General features: G+C 37.7%; 1 protein-coding gene across 4 annotated transcripts in view; it reads right to left on the reverse strand.

Annotated features, from left to right (window-relative positions):
- Positions 1-19,943, reverse strand: part of MME (membrane metalloendopeptidase) — a 116,029-nt gene that overhangs the window by 32,481 nt on the left and 63,605 nt on the right. For all 4 annotated transcript variants that reach the window (XM_019960575.2, XM_019960587.2, XM_019960580.2 and 1 more), the window contains 6 exons: positions 18,342-18,478; positions 18,139-18,232; positions 16,870-16,998; positions 16,011-16,109; positions 12,613-12,693; positions 11,241-11,344 (listed from right to left, as the gene is read on the reverse strand). In XM_019960575.2, coding sequence (XP_019816134.1) covers positions 11,241-11,344; positions 12,613-12,693; positions 16,011-16,109; positions 16,870-16,998; positions 18,139-18,232; positions 18,342-18,478 — 644 coding nt within the window. The remainder of the gene's footprint in view (positions 1-11,240; positions 11,345-12,612; positions 12,694-16,010; positions 16,110-16,869; positions 16,999-18,138; positions 18,233-18,341; positions 18,479-19,943) is intronic.

Raw genomic sequence — 19,943 nt, forward strand, 5'->3', positions numbered from 1 at the left:
AGAAACAATTTTGTCAAGTAATCTTATTCTGGTTTGGGGGCATTTACATAGAACAAACTGAACTAACAATGTAGTTGGGAAATATAACTGAAATCTCCTGGAGAGGCGGACCAGGTGCGTTTCTCCTCCACCTCTTAATTACCCTGAGGAACCTAAGTGATGATGAGATGAAAGCACAGGACACCGTTTTACCCAGGGCACTGAAAACAGAAGTCTACAGCCTGATCCTATAGCCTCTTGGATATAATAAACCGACTGGATTGCAAAAACATATGGAATAAAACTTCTTTCACTTATTCATGTGTAACTTTAAAACAAACATCTTTAAACAACAAAATCATGAATGCTCCTTTCCCTGAAAACATTTAATTTCCCAGCATCTAGTGGCTTTGAAGCAATTCCTTTGAAATCAGCAGTATAATACAAAGGTTTTTCTCTGTCTTCCTCAAATACTTCTGGAAAGGAGAATTCTCATTTGTAATGGTAATTATCACTGTAATTCTTTATATTTATTAATATCGCCTCAGCAGGACTTCAAAGTTTTCTATATATTTTCATTCATCTTTCAAACCACCCATATAAGATAGATGATACCTCAATTTTCATGTATAGAAACTAAGGTACATCATAGATCAAACTCTTTTTCCTAATTTATTTATAGAGTTAGTGATACAACTGGGAAAAGAATATATAAACTATGGAGAAATATGATACACTCATCTTCCAATCAATCCCCTACTTCTAACATGTCGATCTGCACCATGCATAAAATTTCATTACAAAAATCAATGCCATTTCCTTGCTAACTTCTTTAAAAATGAAGGTGTTCACATTTTTCATCGTTTTTAAAGATTTATTTTATTTTTTGGCTATACTGTGCTTAGGATCTTAGTCCCCCGACCAGGGATCAAAACCATGGCCCCTGCATTGGAAGTGCAGAGTCTTAATCACTGGGAAGTCCCAGTGCTCATTTTTACATTACTTTATATTTAGGGCGGCCCCTACCCTAACAAGCTTTAGGATGCTGGCTTATACACCACCCTGAAGTCTCATCATGACCCAATCATAACGATGGCTACTGTTTAATGAACACCTAAGTTATGTGGCACAATACACAATACACAATGACCTCACAAAGCAAAAGTAAATGCTATTATCCTCAGTTTATAAAGGGACCATTGAGGCTCAGAGGTATCATGGTGGTTGTCTAACTTCACACAGTTAATAAGTGGCAGAGCAGGAATCTTAACTCATGGTTGCTCACTCTCTCTACCATCCACCTCAGCCCCCTGGTTCCAGAGTACAAGCTCTTTCCATTGCTGCATAAAGTACAATATTTTATACAAAGGCAAAAGCATAGTAGGACCAAAGAGCCTCAATAAACTGGTCCTTTAAGAGTTGTTAACAAGCACTCTGAGTGATTCACCTGATCCTCGGAGGTGAGAGCCAAGGTTCTTTCTCTAATAGCACAATAAGAGAATCAACTTCTCTTTCAACCAAAAAAAAAAAAAAAAAAAACCAACCCCAAAATCATTGATTTTCTTCCTAGAAGTCATCAGTTGGTTGTGTATGGTTATACACTGGCAACAAGACGCAATCGCTTTAGTCTTCAGTAACTCTATGTGTGTGTACATGCATGATGTGCGCACTCATGTGAGCGCTATGTCAAATTCAGAGAAATTCCCAATTTGGAACATATAGGGGTGGGTGGATTTTTTTCTGTTAGAATTTTCTTGTAGTATTTATTCTCCTGACTGAGAATAATCTTGTGATCTTTCAGGAAAGAACTGAAAGCTCTTACATCCTATATACCCCTTAGCAAGGACATAACATTACAAGTCTATTGTCTGTCTAGCTCATGAAATAGTGACTCCATGAAGGCCGCAATGTTTCATGTTTTGTCCTTTTTCTAAATTATGGCAATAATACTTACCATGAGATCTACCCGTTTAATATATTTTAAGTACCTAGTACATTATGGTTGACACTTGGCACAATGCTGTAACTTACTCATTTTGCTTAACTGGAAAGTTTTTGCCTGTTGATTATTAACTTCTCATTTCCCTCTTCCCCCATCTTTTGGTAATAATGATTCCCTCCTTTGATTTTATGAAATTTGACTATTTTAGAAACCTCATATAAATGGAATCAGGCAGTACTTATCTTTCTGGGCTTATTTCAATTAGCGCATTTTCTTAATTTCGTCAATGCATACTGCATAATTTCCTTCTTTTTAGATACTGAGTAGTGTTCCACTGTATACACAGATATTTTTTTTCCAACCATTCATCTGTTGAGGGAAAGAGGCTGCCTCCACATCTTAGCTATTGTGAATGGTACTGCTATGAACACGGGACTGCTAATATCTCTGAGATCCTGAGTTCAACTAGTTTGGCTATAGGCCCAGAATTGCTGGCTCTTATGACAGTTCTATTTCTAACTTTTTAAGGAATGTCTATGTTCTTTTCCATAACTTTTGCACCCTTTTGCATTCCCACCAATTGTGTTCCAATTTCTCCCCATCCTTGCCAATACTTGTTGTCTTTTTATTTATTTTTTTAACAATATGTCATCCTGACAGGAGTGATGTGATATCTCACTAGGGTTTTGATTTGCATTTCCTTGATGATTAGTGGGGTTTCCCAGGTAGCACTAGTGGTAAAAAAAACCACCTGCTAATGCAGGTAGACACAAGAGATGCAGGTTTGACCTTTTGATGGGTGGGAAGATCCCTTGGACGAGGGCACACCAACCCACTCCAGTATTCTTGCCTGGAGAATTTCATGGACAGAGGAGCCTGGTAGGCTACGGTCCATTGGGTCACAGAGCGGACATGGCTGAAGTGACTTAGCACACATGCATGATGATTAGTGATGTTGAGCATCTTTCCATCTACCTGGTGGCCATTTGTACATCTTTGGAGAAATGTCTATCCAAATCCTTGTGTGCACGCTCAGTTGCTAAGTCGCGTCTGACTCTTAGTGACCCAATGGACTGTAGCGCACCAGGCTCCTCTGTTCATGGGTCATTTTAAATTGGTTATTAGGGTTTTTTTTTTCTGCTACTGAATTATAGGAGTGCCTTATATATATTGGAGATTAATCTGTTACCAGATATGTGATTGGCAAATACTTTCTCCCATTCCTTAAGATCAGATCAGATCAGTTGCTCAGTCGTGTCCAACTCTTTGCGACCCCATGAATTGCAGCATGCCAGGCCTCCCTGTCCATCACCAACTCCTGGAGTTCACTCAGACTCACGTCCATCGAGTCAGTGATGCCATCCAGCCATCTCATCCTCTGTCGTCCCCTTCTCCTCTTGCCCCCAATCCCTCCCAGCATCAGAGTCTTTTCCAGTGAGTCAACTCTTCGCATGAAGTGGCCAAAGTACTGGAGTTTCAGCTTTAGCATCATTCCTTCCAAAGAAATCCCAGGGCTGATCTCCTTCAGAATGGACTGCTTGGATCTCCTTGCAGTTCAAGGGACTCTCAAGAGTCTTCTCCAACACCACACTTCAAAAGCATCAATTCTTCGGCACTCAGCCTTCTTCACAGTCCAACTCTCACATCCATACATGACCACAGGAAAAACCATAGCCTTGACTAGATGGACCTTTGTTGGCAAAGTAATGTCTCTGCTTTTGAATATGCTATCTAGGTTGGTCATAACTTTCCTTCCAAGGAGTAAGCATCTTTTAATTTCATGGCTGCAGTCACCATCTGTAGTGATTTTGGAGGCCCCCCAAAATAAAATCTGACACTGTTTCCACTGTTTCCCCATTTTTTTCCCATGAAGTGGTGGGACCGGATGCCATGATCTTCATTTTTTGAATGTTGAGCTTTAAGCCAACTTTTTCACTCTCCACTTTCACTTTCATCAAGAGGCTTTTGAGTTCCTCTTCACTTTCTGCCATAAGGGTGGTATCATCTGCATATCTGAGGTGATTGATATTTCTCCCGGCAATCTTGATTCCAGCTTGTGTTTCTTCCAGTCCAGCGTTTCTCATGATGTACTCTCTATATAAGTAAATAAGCAGGGTGACAGTATACAGCCATGATGCACTCCTTTTCCTATTTGGAACCAGTCTGTTGTTCCATGTCCAGTTCTAACTGTTGCTTCCTGACCTGCATACAAATTTCTCAAGAGGCAGATCAGGTGGTCTGGTATTCCCATCTCTTTCAGAATTTTCCAGTTTATTGTGATCCACACCATCAAAGGCTTTGGCATAGTCAATAAAGCAGAAATAGATGCTTTTCTGGAACTCTCTTGCTTTTTCCATGATCCAGCAGATGTTGGCAATTTGATCTCTGGTTCTTCTGCCTTTTCTAAAACCAGCTTGAACATCAGGAAGTTCACGGTTCACATATTGCTGAAGCCTGGCTTGGAGAATTTTGAGCATTACTTTACTAGCGTGTGAGATGAGCGCAATTGTGCGGTAGTTTGAGCATTCTTTGGCATTGCCTTTCATTGGGATTGGAATGAAAACTGACCTTTTCCAGTCCTGTGGCCACTGCTGAGTTTTCCAAATTTGCTGGCATATTGAGTGCAGTACTTCACAGCATCATCTTTCAGGATTTGGAGTAGCTCAACTGGAATTCCATCACCTCCACTAGCTTTGTTCGTAGTGATGCTTTCTAAGGCCCACTTGACTTCACATTCCAGGATGTCTGGCTCTAGGTCAGTGTCGATTCCTTAGAACCTTAAATTTTTTTTTTTTTTTTTTTTTTGCTGGGCAGAAGCTTTTAAATTCCAAGGAGTCCCACTCCCACTTATTTATTTTATGCTTAGTTCTTAAAGCATCTCTAGGGCTTAACACAATATTGAGAACATGAAAGGCATGCACACACATATAGGTCTTGGGATACCAATGAGTCCTTCAGGCCCCAAGAGTACTGACTCTTTTCAATCTGGAAGGGTGATGCGTGGTAAGCCTAGGTGAGGCACTGCTGCCCTGCAGACTGTGGAGAGTCATGACAACCAGAAGCCATGCACTATCTGGGCATTGTCCTCTCAAGAGGGCACACTGGTATCAAGTTCTAGACTTCTTTTGCAAAGCTCTTCAGTTTAAACCTTTAACTTATTAGCCTTCCTTCTCTATCTCTTCTTTCCCCTCTGAAACAAACCTTCCTTGGTGCTAATTAAAATGCAAAAAAATTTTTTTTCACTGATAAGATATATTTTGCTTATAATCCAAAAACGTGTTGAAAAATCACAGTCTGTTATCTTAATGGGAATCTAAATAGATGGAACTTAATATTTTAATCTATTATTATAGGTGTAGAACATGAGCACACCAAGGCAGATACTGCCACAGGAAATCAGAGTGACTTGTCCAGGTTTAGTCTGTTAGTCTTTCTGACTAAGTAGTACTTGATGAGTCAAAACCATCTGCTTTATGTATCTTCCCATACATCTACACCATGGAGAGTCACTTGTGTCCCAAGTCTCCAGCACTCTAAATGCCCACCCTGCATGAGTCTTATCAATTTTCCACCTCTGGGCCATCTCATTACTTCACAGAAATCCTCTATAGCTATTCTTTTGAAATTCAAGTTCAATGATACAAGACTTAATTAGAAGACTAAGTCTAGAAACATCCCTGAAGGGGAAATAGCAGAAGAGATACTTCAGAAAGAAGTGAGGTACATCCCTACCTTATAAGAATATGGTCTTTCTCTCCTGGGTCACTTGTGGAAAAGCCAAGGACTAAAACATCTTGGCTCTTATCAAAACTTCACAGTAAGGGCCCGAAAATTTTAGTGCTGAAAAGAATCTTAAAGATGTTATAGGGTCTAAATCAACCTGCTCATTTCACAAATACCGAAACTTCAAGGCTTTTAAAAGGCTACAGATAGTAACTGGCAGAACTGAGACACTGAAAAAGGGGTAGCAAGTCACTGCAGCAGCAAAACAACAGTGGAACCAGCCACCCTGTCTTTTTGGTGCTGTTGGTTTTTCGGGAAGAACTACACAGAGCCACAGCTGTTGGCCGCCAACCTCCGTAGCACCACTTATTTCAGGGACTAGCAAACATCCAGTTGGTCCAGATTAGAAAAAACAGCAGACTTGAAGCAATAAAGGAGAAGAAACGAATCAATCATTTTGTTTGTTTTGCTCTAGTTCACCTCAACATTAATTTAAATGCTGACATGTTCCTTCCAGAGAATGTTTTACTAATAAGTAAAAGTTTAATTGTGGTTTTAGAAAAGTGCTATCCTAGCACCTTGTTGTCTTGTAATCGCAACAGCCAACTCCGCCTTCCATTGGCTTTCACTGTTACATACCTGCCTCTTCCATTAGATTGCTAGCTCTGAGTCTTACTCATCTCTGTATCCTCTACAAGGTAGCACAGTACTTTGCACACTGTAGCTATTTGGCAAAATGTTTATTGCTGCTGCTGCTGCTGCTAAGTCGTTTCAGTCGTGTCCGACTCTGTGCGACCCCATAGACGGCAGCCCACCAGGCTCCTCTGTCCCTGGGATTCTCCAGGCAAGAACACTGGAGTGGGTTGCCATTTCCTTCTCCAGTACATGAAAGTGAAAAGTGAAAGTGAAGTTGCTCGGTTGTACCCAACTCTTAGCGACCCCATGGACTGCAGCCTACCAGGCTCCGCCGTCCATGGGATTTTCCAGGCAAGAGTATTGGAGTGGGGTGCCATTGCCTTCTCCAATGTTTATTGAGTTGGCTGCTATTACTGTCAGATTGTTTTGAGTTTCATGAACAATGGCAGGAAAGATGCAGCAGTGAAATAAGTCATTGTAGTTTATGAAATGCAACTCCACATGCTCAACAGTCATAACTTACCAAGGCTGGTACTACTTGTCCAAATTATATTACAGAAAATCCTGTCTTGAGAAACTAACAAAATAATGTCAAGTCTAAAATTAAGGAATTCACTTTATTTTGTCCTAGTACGTTGCTTCTTTTTAAAGGTTTATGTTTGTTCCATAGAGTCTAAGTGAATACTCATGTTACTGAAAGTAAATTATTTCAGATACTTCGCCAAGTCACTTTGCCAATGGATATTACATTTTCAATCTAACATTATTACTATTTGATAACATGATGTGCTTGAAATTATTTACAAACTGTCATTAAGTCTGCAGAGAACATGATGTTTGAGGTAATTTTGGAAACATAAACTAGGTACTCAGAAACCCCATGAACCAACAGCCTTGTAAATTTAAATCTTTGTCCTTTGCAGTTGCCAGCTGCTTGAATGGGCAGAAGGAGGTTCTTTTAGCCAAATGACTAACTTAGGCATATCACACTCAAACTTTCTGACTTTCTCAATCTTTTGAATTCTTAAGCAGAGAAAACAGAGATCATATTGGACGTATTCACCAACGATGATGGTGAAATGCTTGGATATATCAGTATTTATTTTAGTGGCTGAGTTCACTTTATCAGCACTGTTACCAATTGACTGTTTTATCAATCATTCACTCTGTCATCATTGAAGGAAGGTCCACATTCTATTCATCAATGTTCAATCTCTGGTGGCACAAATACATGACTTCTGCTTTCTTTCAACAAGGGCTATTCCAGCTAAATGTAACATAATATACTGGTGACTAAAATATGTGTAAGGTATCATACAAGGACAAGGTGAAGAGAGAAATGTAAGGGATGCATGAGTAAGGAGATAACACTCAAGAAGAATTATAGTAAGTGTAGGTTTCTGATAAATGAACAAGGGTGGAAAGAGTGGTCCGAGGTAAGGGAAAAGGAGGAGGAAGAGATGGAGCAGTGATTTTAAAGTAATTCCTATGGCTGGAGATTTGGGACAATGCTGTGGGGTAGGGTGACTCTGAAGGGATTCTAGAGTGTGAGCAGTAGATTGTAGAGCTTTGTACAAGCTTCATGAGATGGGCAGAACACATTGAAAGGTTTTCATCAGAAAACAACATGACTCAGTCTGTGTTTTTAAAAGCTCTCTAAGGTGGTAGCCTGGAAAATTAGCTCAAGATTGACTGTGAGATGATTGAGAAGATTAGGAAAAATATTGTAATCACTCTGGTGAACAATGAGAAATGTCCGAATAAGGCATGACAATGGAGATGTAAGATGGATCCACATGCCCTCATGCCAATAAAATAGTTAATTAGCAGCTGGTGGATATAAACATTTTTTAAGATAGGATTTGTAGTAAATATCACAGCAATTGCAAGAGATGATAGAAAAGAACTGCTCTGAAATGATGAACCCACGTGTGTGTGTGTGTTAGTCGTTCAGTCGTGTCCAACTCTTTGTGACCCACGGACTGTAACCCACCAGGCTCCTCTGTCCATGAGATTCTCCAGCCAAGAACACTGGAGTGGGTTGCCATGCCCTTCTCCATGGGAATCTTTCTGACCCAGGGATAGAAAACAAACTCATATCAGGACCTCCCTAGTAGTCTAGTTTCTAACACACTGTGCTCCCAATGCAGGGGGCTTGGGTTCCAAGCCTGATCAAGGAACTAGATCTCACATGCCATGGCTAGGATCCAGTGCAGCCAAATAAACAAATAAATATATTAAAAAAAAAAAAAAAAAAAGGAAAGCAAACTTATAGTTACCAAAAGGGAAAGGGGGAGGGGGATAAATTGGGAGTTTAGGATTGACATATACATACTGTTATATTTAAGGTAGATAACCAACAAAGGCCTAGAGTATAGCTAGTATAGTATACTAGAGTATAGCTATACTAGAGTATAGTATAGTTCCCTAGCATAGGGAACTTTACTCACTATTTTGCAATAACCTAAATAGGAAAAGAATTTGAAAAAAGAATAGATATATGTATAACTGAATCACCTTGCTGTACACCTGAAACTAACACAGCATTGCAAATCAAGTATGCTGCTGCTGCATTGCTTTAGTCGTGTCCGACTCTGTGCAACCCCATAGACGGCGGCCAACTAGGCTTCCCGTCCCTGGGATTCTCCAGGCAAGAACACTGGAGTGGGTTGCCATTGCCTTCTCCAATGCATGAAAGTAAAAAGTGAAAGTGAAGTCGCTCAGTTGTGTCCGACTCTAGCGACCCCATGGTAGCGACCCCTGCAGCCTACCAGGCTCCTCCGTCCATGGGATTTTCTAGGCAAAAGTACTGGAGTGGGTAGTCCAATATAAATTTAATTTTTTAAAAAAAATCAAAATTCCTAAATTAAAAGTATCATCTTGTAAAAATATCTCACAATATTGAATATGAGCAAGTATGATTCAATATAAAAAGGAATTAACATTAATGCAAAGATTCTGACCTGAGAAGGGGGTGTGGTACTTAAAAAGAATACCAGTACCTGAGACCCCACCTAGAGGCAAGTCCATCACAATCTAGGGTGGGAAAGCTGGAGAATCAGTCTATTTCAAATGCTCTCCAGCTGAATCTAAAGTGCAATCAAGAGTGTTGAACCCTTGTATTCAGCATACAGGTAGAAGATGAAGAAGGAAGAAAAACTAGCCTCATATGGCAGTGAAGACCTTAAAAGGCATATTGCACTTGTCACTGACTGTCAGAGGCTCATGAAAAGATCCAAAAAGTACTACTGAGCTGTGCATGCTATTGAGAAAACATTCATTAAATCTTAGATACAGTCTTTGCTATTGAGTATCTGTGGTAAAGAGAAAAGAACTCAGAGAAGATCAACACATATGATGAAAAGGAGTGAAAATTACATACTACATTACAAAATTATTAAGGAACTGAGAATATATTAACTTCCAAAGAAAACATCAAGCAATAATTCAACAACGATTTTTTAAATTATGAAGAAATATTCTGATGTCAGGTGGATGCAGCTTATATTAGCTCTTTTCGGAAGGAATATTTGATGATAATTATATATAGGTATTTTACAAAGTGCTAACAATTATTAAATGTAAGTATATAGTATGTAACTATATTTTGTAAAGAAATAAAAACATTCAGACTTGATTATAAATTTTTCCACAAGGTATTCTTTTTGATGACTTTCTGTCAATTTCTACAGCTAGGACTTGACCACTGAGTATGACAGAAGCCATATGTACTCAATCTCTTTCTTTCCCACCTGGGGCACTAAACGTTCTCTGACATTTGCTGCCCTATTTTTAGTACCAGATAACATAACATTTGCTCCAGTGGAAACACAGGGGTCAGTAAAAGAAATTGCCGTCTTTTTCAGAATACCTGAAGGATTAAAAATGTTGTACAGGGATTGAAATGTATTGGCATTTTCATACTGGGAATTTTGTCCAACCTGTACTTGGTTTACTGAGAATAGAACACTCTGTCATCAAATAGTTCTTCTGCACTTTGTCCCTTTCTTGGCACATTTCCCTCCTGGAGGCAGTTTGTTATAACACATCTTTCCTACACTCTACTATTGTAATATAATGTAATTGAATCAAGGTTCACCTTTGATTTTTCCAGTTCCCATCTTGACTTGGTCGCTATTCCAAAATATTAACTTAATAAATGTTAGTGAAAGAATAAAGGAATATAGGAGTGAACCATACACTTCACTAGCATGGTATTGTGTCAGTTACCACAAAGATCAAGTTAGTATATTTACTTTGCACTTGCTCACTCATTAATTTAGTTTTAATTGAAAATCTCCTATGTATCCAGCACTGTGCTGAATGATCTCCTATTCTCTTGGAGCTGTGTGGGGAAAAGTCCACACAGTTCTAGGGACTTAAGTGCATAAACACTTATGTTGATAAATATTTTAAAGACATCCATTTAACCAAAAAATAAACATTAAGCTGATCATTACTATGATGTACTAATACCACTAGTAAGCAGAGACTGAATCATTTGAAAGCTATGAATGCGACTGAACCCTGATATCTCAGATTTGGTTCTCACAAGGTTGAGAGAAGTGTTACCTGGACAAGCTAGGTAGGGGATGGAGTTGCAGGATGGCTGAACAATAGAAAGGTAGGTGGGTCTGAGGGTAGATGATAATTCTGAGTACAGTAATAGACCCAAAGAAGGTTTGAAGGATCTAAGGACTGCTTAGACTAAAGTGTTCTAGGGAGCTCTGTCCACAAAGTAGAAGGGACAGACGATAATATGAGAAGAAACCAAGGGTAGTCTAACACCGTAAGGAAAAAATTTATATTTTGATTAAATCCTCCTATATTCTTAGATGCTCTTAGAAGTACTCAATAGAAAGAGAACATTTCACCTTTTAACATTTATTCTAAGTCAGGTTCTTAATCCAACAAAGGGCCTCTTCTGAATGAACATATTAGAAAATTGAAATATACATACTCATCCTTGTCCACCTTTTCTCGAAGCTTCTTTAGTTGTCTATTTTGGCCAAACTTCAAGTTTTGAATTATATTCTCAAAGTATTCTTCTTCCTGGTAGCTCAACTATATTAATTTAAAAGAATTTTGAGAACAATATTAAAAATGTGTCTCCAAAGTTTTGCTAAATAGCATTAAGAGATTATTACTTAATAAAGTTAGCAGAGAGCATTAAAACTTACCAAAGAAAAATTAAGTTCTAATTAATTCTATACAAGTCACTGCTGCTCTGGCTGAATTATTTCTTCAGTGTATTCTTTTCTAATTAATCAAATGAAACTAAGTGTCAAACAAGCTTTTCTATATTTGTATCAATCCTTACATGACAGATAACAGCATTCTTATTTACTGTGTTATAAGAACACTTATTCTTCTAATCCTCAAAATAATTTTATGAAGATGGGCTATTATCACCATTATTAAAGTTGAGGAAACTGAGGCACAGACAAGTCACTTGTCCAAGTTAATTAGTGATGAAGTTGAGATTTGAACCCTAGGAGTCTGACTTTGAGTTGATGCTCTTAGCCAGTTAGTGTGTGGTAGAGCTGAGATCTGAACCCATGCAGTTCAGCTCTGAGGCTATATGCTCAGCCACTAGACTCCTGCCACAAGGGCCCCAAGGATGCACATGCTACAGTGAGCTCATTTTTTTTTAAAGTCAAGCTTTTCTGCAATAGAAAAAGAAATGAGGACACTGTGCCTTGCAAACTCTCAAGTTAGGCTAGTAATCAACGATTAGAAATCATCATCACCGGATCTAGGCAAGGACCACCTTGTCACCAAGGTGGCAAGTAGTCGTGGAGACTGCAAGGTTAGCAATAAGCTCTTATGTGACTCTGAAATCCATACTTCAATCAACTCTGGTTTCATCATTTACATTACACAGGGGAATAAAACAGTTTCTTATTCTCGAATAATAGATGCTTTTTTTCCAAATAGAGAAGACATGACCAGGTTAATCCAGTGGAGAAATAATTAGAAATTGGAAAGAAACCTGAAGATTTGACTTTTCAGGCATGTATAAGAAGCCTGAGTACTGCCGGTTCATCACTTAAATATCCATGCCTTGATGCACTTAAAAAAAAAAACACCAAGTTTTTATCACTACTCTTAAAATGGACTATATAGAAAGCAAAATAAGAAAACCAAATACAGACCAGGCCAATGAAACAATAAGCTAACACTAAAACAAACAGTTCTGGCTTCAGTGTTAAAGGCTTAATATAATAAGAGCTCTCTGTGTAGGCCCTCATATGTTCTGGCCCCCCCATAGCAAGAAATGACATTGCCCCCAGCCTCAGGCATCATCAGTGTAGAGTCCTTTTAAGACTTACCTCAAGGTACTCTTTATTCAATTTGTCATCATTTGAAATAATGTCATCAGGATAGCCAATTCTTTCTTTAATTGCTAAGGCCTATGAAAATTATAATATTGAATGTGAGCATGATTATGAACTTTCAAATGCAAACTTTATGATTGTGCCCTTGACTGGAAATTGAATAACTTGATCCATACTGTTTACAAAATGAGTATTTGACCACACTTAAACAGAGTCTTTGCCATGGCTTCTTCCTGGAATTCAAAATAAAAGTGTCCTGAAATTTAGCTTCTAATACCCTATTCTCATAGTCTGAAGCTTGCCCAAGAAAATTAACATTAAAAACTGACAAATCTTTGTTCCACAGGTATTGAAACAAAGGTATTACAAACACAGGTATTACTCTTATGAACTTTTTCTCTATAAGGCTTTTTTCGTCAATCTTACAGTCCATGGGGTCGCAAGAGTCGGACACAACTTAGCGACTTAACTACTACGACTACTACTACTATAGGAGAAATAATATTTAGAACTTCCATTCTAGTAGCTTATCTTTCCACTTCACCAATTTGGCTGAGAAAACAGATGTGGGCTTACAGGTTCAGTGCCAAATATTCTTCTTGAATATTGGTTCCTGGAGTTTTTATGTTCTCTTTCGGTCTCCAGAGCTAGAGTACCCAACTTTCCACAGTTAAATGAATGATATTAGTTAAATGAGTAGAAAGCAGGGTTTTCCTTGTTATACCATCTCATGTTTACCACTTGCTTACTACTGTTTGTATATGTGCATGCTAAGTTACTTCAGTTGTGTCTGACTCTTTGCAACCCTATGGACTGTAGCCTTCCAGGCTTCTCTGTCCATGGGATTCTCTAGGCAAGAATACTGGAGTGGGTTGCCATGCCTTCCTCTAGGGAATCTTCCCAATCCAGGGATCAAACCTGAGTCTCTTAAGTCTCCTGCATTGGCAGGCCAGTTCTTTACCACTAGCACCACGTGGGCCATCCTTAAAATTGTTTACTTATAATTATTTCATTATTACCACTTGCTTGTGGGTGCTAAGTCACTTCAGTTGTGCACAATTCTATGTGACACTATGGACCATAGCCCACCAGGCTCCTCTGTCCATGGGATTCTCCAGCCAAGAATATTGGAGTGGGTTGCTAAGCCCTCCTCCACGGGATCTTTCCAACCCAGGGATTGAACCTGTGTCTCTCATGTCTCTTGCACTGGCAGGCGAGTTCCTTACCACTAGCGCCACCTGGGAAGCCCACTTGCTTACTACTTGCTATTTCTATTTTTCACTTCTCTCATTTTTCTCAAAGATATTTGATTCAATCATGCCACACTGTTCTTAAATAATTTAACTAATTTACATTTTTCATGAGGTATTAAGCTTGCATCTCTGAGTTATTTGTTTTGCCATCAAATGGATGTGGTTTTGTTACAAATCTGTTTCATGAGTCTAGGATTTCCCCAGTGGATCAGACAGAGGTGTCAGCTAATCTAATAGGCCCAGCCCATTTTCTTTCCATACTGTCAGCCCATAATAAATCACTCCCCTCTCAGTGGTATTTTCTTTTCTAGAAGATATTTCCCCCAAAAGTATTCTAAGGGATACAAAATCTACAGAAATGGGAGGTACTACATAAGAAAGGATATATTGTAAAATATTTGGGGTAAATACTGTGACCGCTTCCCAGGTGGTTCAGTAGGTAAAGAATCCACCTTGCTGGTGCAGAAGACTCAGGAGACATGGGTTCAGTCCTTGGGTTGGAAAGATCTCTGGAGAAGGAAATGGCAACCCACTCCAGTATTCTTGCCTGGAAAATTCCATAGACAGAGGAGCCTGGCAGGCTACAGTCCATGGGGTCGAAAAGAGTTGGACATGTCTGAGCGACTGAGCACGCGAGCACTATGACAGAAACATGAAGCAGGCTCTTTCACTGAAGGACGTCTTAGTCTATAATTAAGTAATTGCAAGTATCCAAGAGGATGAATTAGTCTGCCTATTTATTCACTCAATTTGTGTTCTAGGGTCTACAACAAACCAGGTACTTTGTGAGGGGTTGAGGATACAATGCAAAAATTTCTGCTCATGGAGAGTTTATTGTAAACGTCAATGGTAGGCAATAAAATGAATATTAACTCTCAAGTGTGATGTATGATGCCATAAAATCATACTCTAGAGGCATGTAACCTAATCGAGGGTAAGATCAGGGAAGCCTTCCTTCAGGAAGTGTTGCCTAAACTTTTTGAGTATGGGACTCTTTCACAAAGCAATTTGCAGATCCAGAGTTTTATATCACCTTGGGAAATTATTAAGTCTAGAACAACCTAATTGGTTACATCAAAAAGAATCATGTTATGACAGCTAGAACACTAAACGAGCAAATCCAGCCTGAACTTCTGAGGAGCTAGACACAGTGCTGCAAAGACAGCTATCCTGGGGTGCCAAATTCTAGATCTGAGTCATACAGGGTTCTATGGTCACTGAAGAAGATGATCCTTCTATGTGATCTAATCCTGAAAGAAAACTAGACTTCAGTTGGATTCTCTTATTATAAATAGATTTATGGACTCTTTCTGTGTTAAGTTTAGAGAATGGTCTGTTCTTCCTGCTACTCTAACTACTGAGGAATAATCAGGTTGCATGTGAATACTGCTTATAAAGCACATACAGTTTTCACTGGACATGTTCCTTCTAGTTTTATATAGTTATCAAGACAATGGCATAGTAAATTTAAACCTGGGATTTCCTTAGAATTTCCATTTTGCTTATTCTATGCAAGATGTTAAAAATCTCAATAAATGGTGAATAGTGGGGGTAAATAAGAATCGTTTATAAAGAGCTCCGTCAACATCTCTGTAACTGTAGGACACTCCATAGTATTCAAATAATGCACTACCTCACATTGGCTTAATAGAAATTTGGTATTATTTTCCCTAGGTTATATTAAAAAAAAAAAAAAAAAACAACTAAATAGCACATGTTTACAAATTTTTAGCTAGAAATTTGCATTAAAGATTACTGAATATTGGTAGAAGTCTTTTAAATATGTTTCATAAAAGGAAAAATATGAACCACTGATAATATCTTTTAATGCTTTCTTATTCACATAAGATTTTTCTCTTATTTTCTTGGTTTGTAAAGACTTATTTTTTAAAGAAAAGCAGTTTTTCAAAGTTTTGAGCTGAACATGGAGAGTAGGAGCTAGTTGCAAAGAAATAATGAAAGACGAAAATCATAGGAAAAAACTTCATCCATGAAAATTGTTCCTGGATATGTTACATCTTGAAAGAGTGTATTTTTATTTTATACAATTCTTGATTAGCATATTTTCCCCAAATATCATAAAAGTTCATCATTTCTTATAGATTTTTCTTTGGTAGTTAGCTCTGCCTTGCTCTTTACCTTTTCTTCAGCTTTCTTTTTTGTTTCAGCATCCATCCAAGTTAGGTCATCTAAAGTTTGAATAAAAACCGCCCGGATCTGGGCAATTAAATCCTCAACCTTAAACCAAAAGAACAGAAAGCAAATGTGAGCCATGAGATAATTTTTTGTAATAAAAATTAAGAAAAATAGAATTATAAGCTGTGTTGATGTGATTCAATAATATGTTAATAAATATAAATGTATAAATGGTCTAAACAAATGGATATATATGGATAATTATATTTTTAAAGCAGCACTTCCATTATCAACACTAACGACTGAATAGATCCTAATGTATACATTAATAAAATTCTTCTTTAGAATGTATGGTTTCCATTATCAAGAAAGAAGAACTAACATAAAATAGTAGCTGTCATTACTATTAATAGTTCAGTTAAGCATGAAGTAGCATTTCAATAGATTCTTTCACCTTGCCTATAAGTTCCTTTGTCTTCCCTTCAGTAACAATAAAATATACAGTACTTGGCTTATACTTCAAATGAACTCTGATTTACTTTCTGTTTTTTTTAAGAAAAAATACTAATTCTTAGTCAATTTTGCTAATAGAAGAGACTACAAATGACTATATTATAAGAACATGTGATTAGGTATTGTGAATACACTGCTTTTGGAAAATGGACAATTGCTTTTGGGTTAAACAATATTAGGATTAGAAAAACATGCAGACCCTTGGGGGAGGGAGGATAAGATTTATTGGGTAATAATGGCAAATGGTAATTCAGAAGTTCTCAGCCAATCAGTAAAATTTTAGGAAATGATGGACTATTGTGACTTCCCATTGATGCAAACTGATAGAGTACTGTGCTTAAAACATTACCACATGTTTACTATCTCCAGGAAATGCCGCTTCCACATAGAGCCTTCCCACGGCATTTTCCATATTCCCATTGACATAGTTTGCGCAGCGCCTCCAAGTTGCTGTTTCTGATGTTGTGCCATAAAGAGCCTATGGGAGAGAGAAAGGAAATGGCATTTGAGCAGGCGTAGATAGCCGAAGTGCGGTGAGAGCACAGATTTCATAGGACTCTACTCTTACATCTCAAATTCTTTCAATATTCATTGCTTCTCCTCACACGTCAGGATGTCCGTGCACAGGAAAAAATGTAATCCAATAGAATTATTACTTATATATGATCTGGAAATAAGGTATATTTTCAGTAGCAAGTCCTAGAAGAACTGTTGGCTACTGCAAGTTAATATCCTTCTGGACCACCTTAGGGAAAAAACTCTGCCCCGCCAAATCTCAAAATAATGCTGTTGCCACTGCATAAACATAAACATGAAGCAATATTCAATATATGTACCAAGGGAGAGACCTGGTATACAAGAAAACACATTGCTGTTTTTCAATGCTTTTGCTGAACTTCCAGTACTTAGAAGAACTGCATGTGTACACATTTAAGTACCAATAAAGGGATACATTTGTGGAAGGAAAATTTAGCAAAACACAGCTTTTATCTTCTTTAATTTTTAAAATATCTACATTTTCTTTTAAAGGGTAAAAAATTAAAAATTTCAATCAATGAGAATTATTCCCTTCCCATGACACCAACCAATACATTTGTGAGAATTTCTTCTTTTTCACATTAGGACTTTGTCTTTCCCCTCACATTAGGACCAAAATGATGATTGTTTAAATAATATGGGTACAGCCCAATAAAAGGTCTTAAGGGTATCTCCAGGTAGGTGTGTTCTCAGTGGGTAGTCCACACAATGTAGTCCATCTGTTTGTATGTCTACTGTGCTGTGAGTACTAGAAAAATCAAATTAATTGAGATAGATAGCCCTGAAATTACTTGGAACACAACACCAAACCAAGCCAGTACTCTTTCATGAACTGTGTAAATAACCAAATGCCCTTCCTTCCAGGGCAATTCAATCATGGTGCCAAAGTAGACAGGACAACAGAGCACCTGAAACCTGGCTTTCCTAGGCAACACGGCTTGAATACAGGCAAAGTAAGCAACATTTGGCCTTCTGTCTCTTCGCAAAGTTTACCACATTCTAGCAATGGACATGGCAAGCCTTCATAACCATGGATCTCTTTATGCTTTAAGTCTTAAGAAAAGAGAGATTTTTTCTTCACCTTGCGGAAAGCATTTCTGGACTCCTTGTAGTTTCGGCTGAGGCTGCTTACAAGATCCATTATGAACCGCCAGGACATTAAATTTTGAAGATCTCTGTATAAAAAAACCCACCACCCAGCAACAGAAAAGATGAGGCTGCAAAGCTTCTAAAGAATGATATTAAATGCAAACTTTGGGGACATGGGGACGCTGACATACCTACCTGGCAGAATATTTGGCAAGAATGAGCTTAAGATTGGTTAAATATTCTGGAGCATAAACAATCACTTCTTCCTCATGTGGAATATTGATATTCACGGTTGACATGATTTCATTTGTGAAATTTGACCAGCTGAATGGCTGGAAAAAATCAGGCACAAAACATTCAGTAATTATGGATTTTTCTTCTTGGTTCCAAGAATCAGTTATGGTTACATGGTCAGACATGGTTACAGTGTCAATTGTATCCTATATAATTATCACAATGGTCAGTGTGATATTTGTTTGGGCTTCTTCTTTAATTGCTTCTGTCAGTTTTTGAATAAAAATTAGTTCTGCAGCATAATTATTTAAATGCAGAATTAAACCAACCATTTAAGAGCAATAACAAAGCCTCTAAGAGTAGTAGTCATATGGTAGAAATCAGGCTCAATGTCATATTCTTGGTCTAGCCAGAAGAGAGAAAAAGAAATTTAGCTATAATGTTTTCTAGGTTTAAGCAAAAATTTAAATGGGTATAATATGCATATTCCTTAAAAGTGTATGTTAACAGACAATTCGTTTTAACACAGTAATCCATTTCAGTGGAGACTGTGTTGTACATGAAGGTGAAAGCACACTATTGTTCTAGCAGAGGTATAAGTAATGGTAATGACACAACACACATGGTCTCGTGAGGATGAACAAAACGTATTTTACGCTATCAATGTCAGGTCTATATAGACATGCAGTTTTCACACTTCAGAAGCTGGATTTGGAGTTACTGAGAGATAGAATCTTGTTTCTCTATTATTCTTTCAGTGGGAATTGTGGGTATTCAACCACCAATGGATATAAGGAAAGATAGCAAAAGTGAAGACTATGCAAATCTTGCTGAAATGTCACATTTCAATGCTTGAGAATGTTTAAGATTACAGATATATTAGGCTACCTAGAAGTACATAAATACACTGATCACTTACTCAGTATGAGGTGCTATGGCTTTTCTTGATTTCTTTTAGTGGCATGGACTATTTTTTCAAAACATTTATTAAACACTTATTAAAAAGCTTTATGTAAGAAATTCCTTGTTTATTGCAACTAGACAATAAACAAAACAACAACTGCAATTGTTTATTGCAATTCCAAATAGAATTCCATCACTGAATGTGGTAGTTTGTAGATTTTATGAATGTTGCTTCATTATTCAATTGTGTGCATCGGCTCACACACAGAATATATGCATAGCTTAGAAAAGATTATTAAATACTAGCTAAGGAATTACTACTAAGCAAAAAGATGTCAATTGACATTTATAAATGGTACCCACAGATTTTTCTGTTTCCTGTGTTCTATCTCTCCATTATTGCTTTGAACACCTCCATAGATGGCCCTGATGAGAACATGGCAAGTTCTATGAATAAATTATTCTTTTTTTGGAGGTAATAAGTCTGGTACATATTATATGACTGTCCAAGTCCCATAGTTATATAATGGCCTTTCAGAAGGATTTTCCCTTTTAATGTTTCTAAATCCTTTTTTATGATACTTTCTAATACTATTCCATAGCTGCTTTGAAAAGGCTTTTTATCTTTGAAATTCACTCTAATTAAATATAAATAGAATA

This window comes from Bos indicus, chromosome 1 (genome assembly GCF_029378745.1).
Source record: "Bos indicus isolate NIAB-ARS_2022 breed Sahiwal x Tharparkar chromosome 1, NIAB-ARS_B.indTharparkar_mat_pri_1.0, whole genome shotgun sequence".
In the NCBI taxonomy this organism is placed as follows: domain Eukaryota; kingdom Metazoa; phylum Chordata; class Mammalia; order Artiodactyla; family Bovidae; genus Bos; species Bos indicus.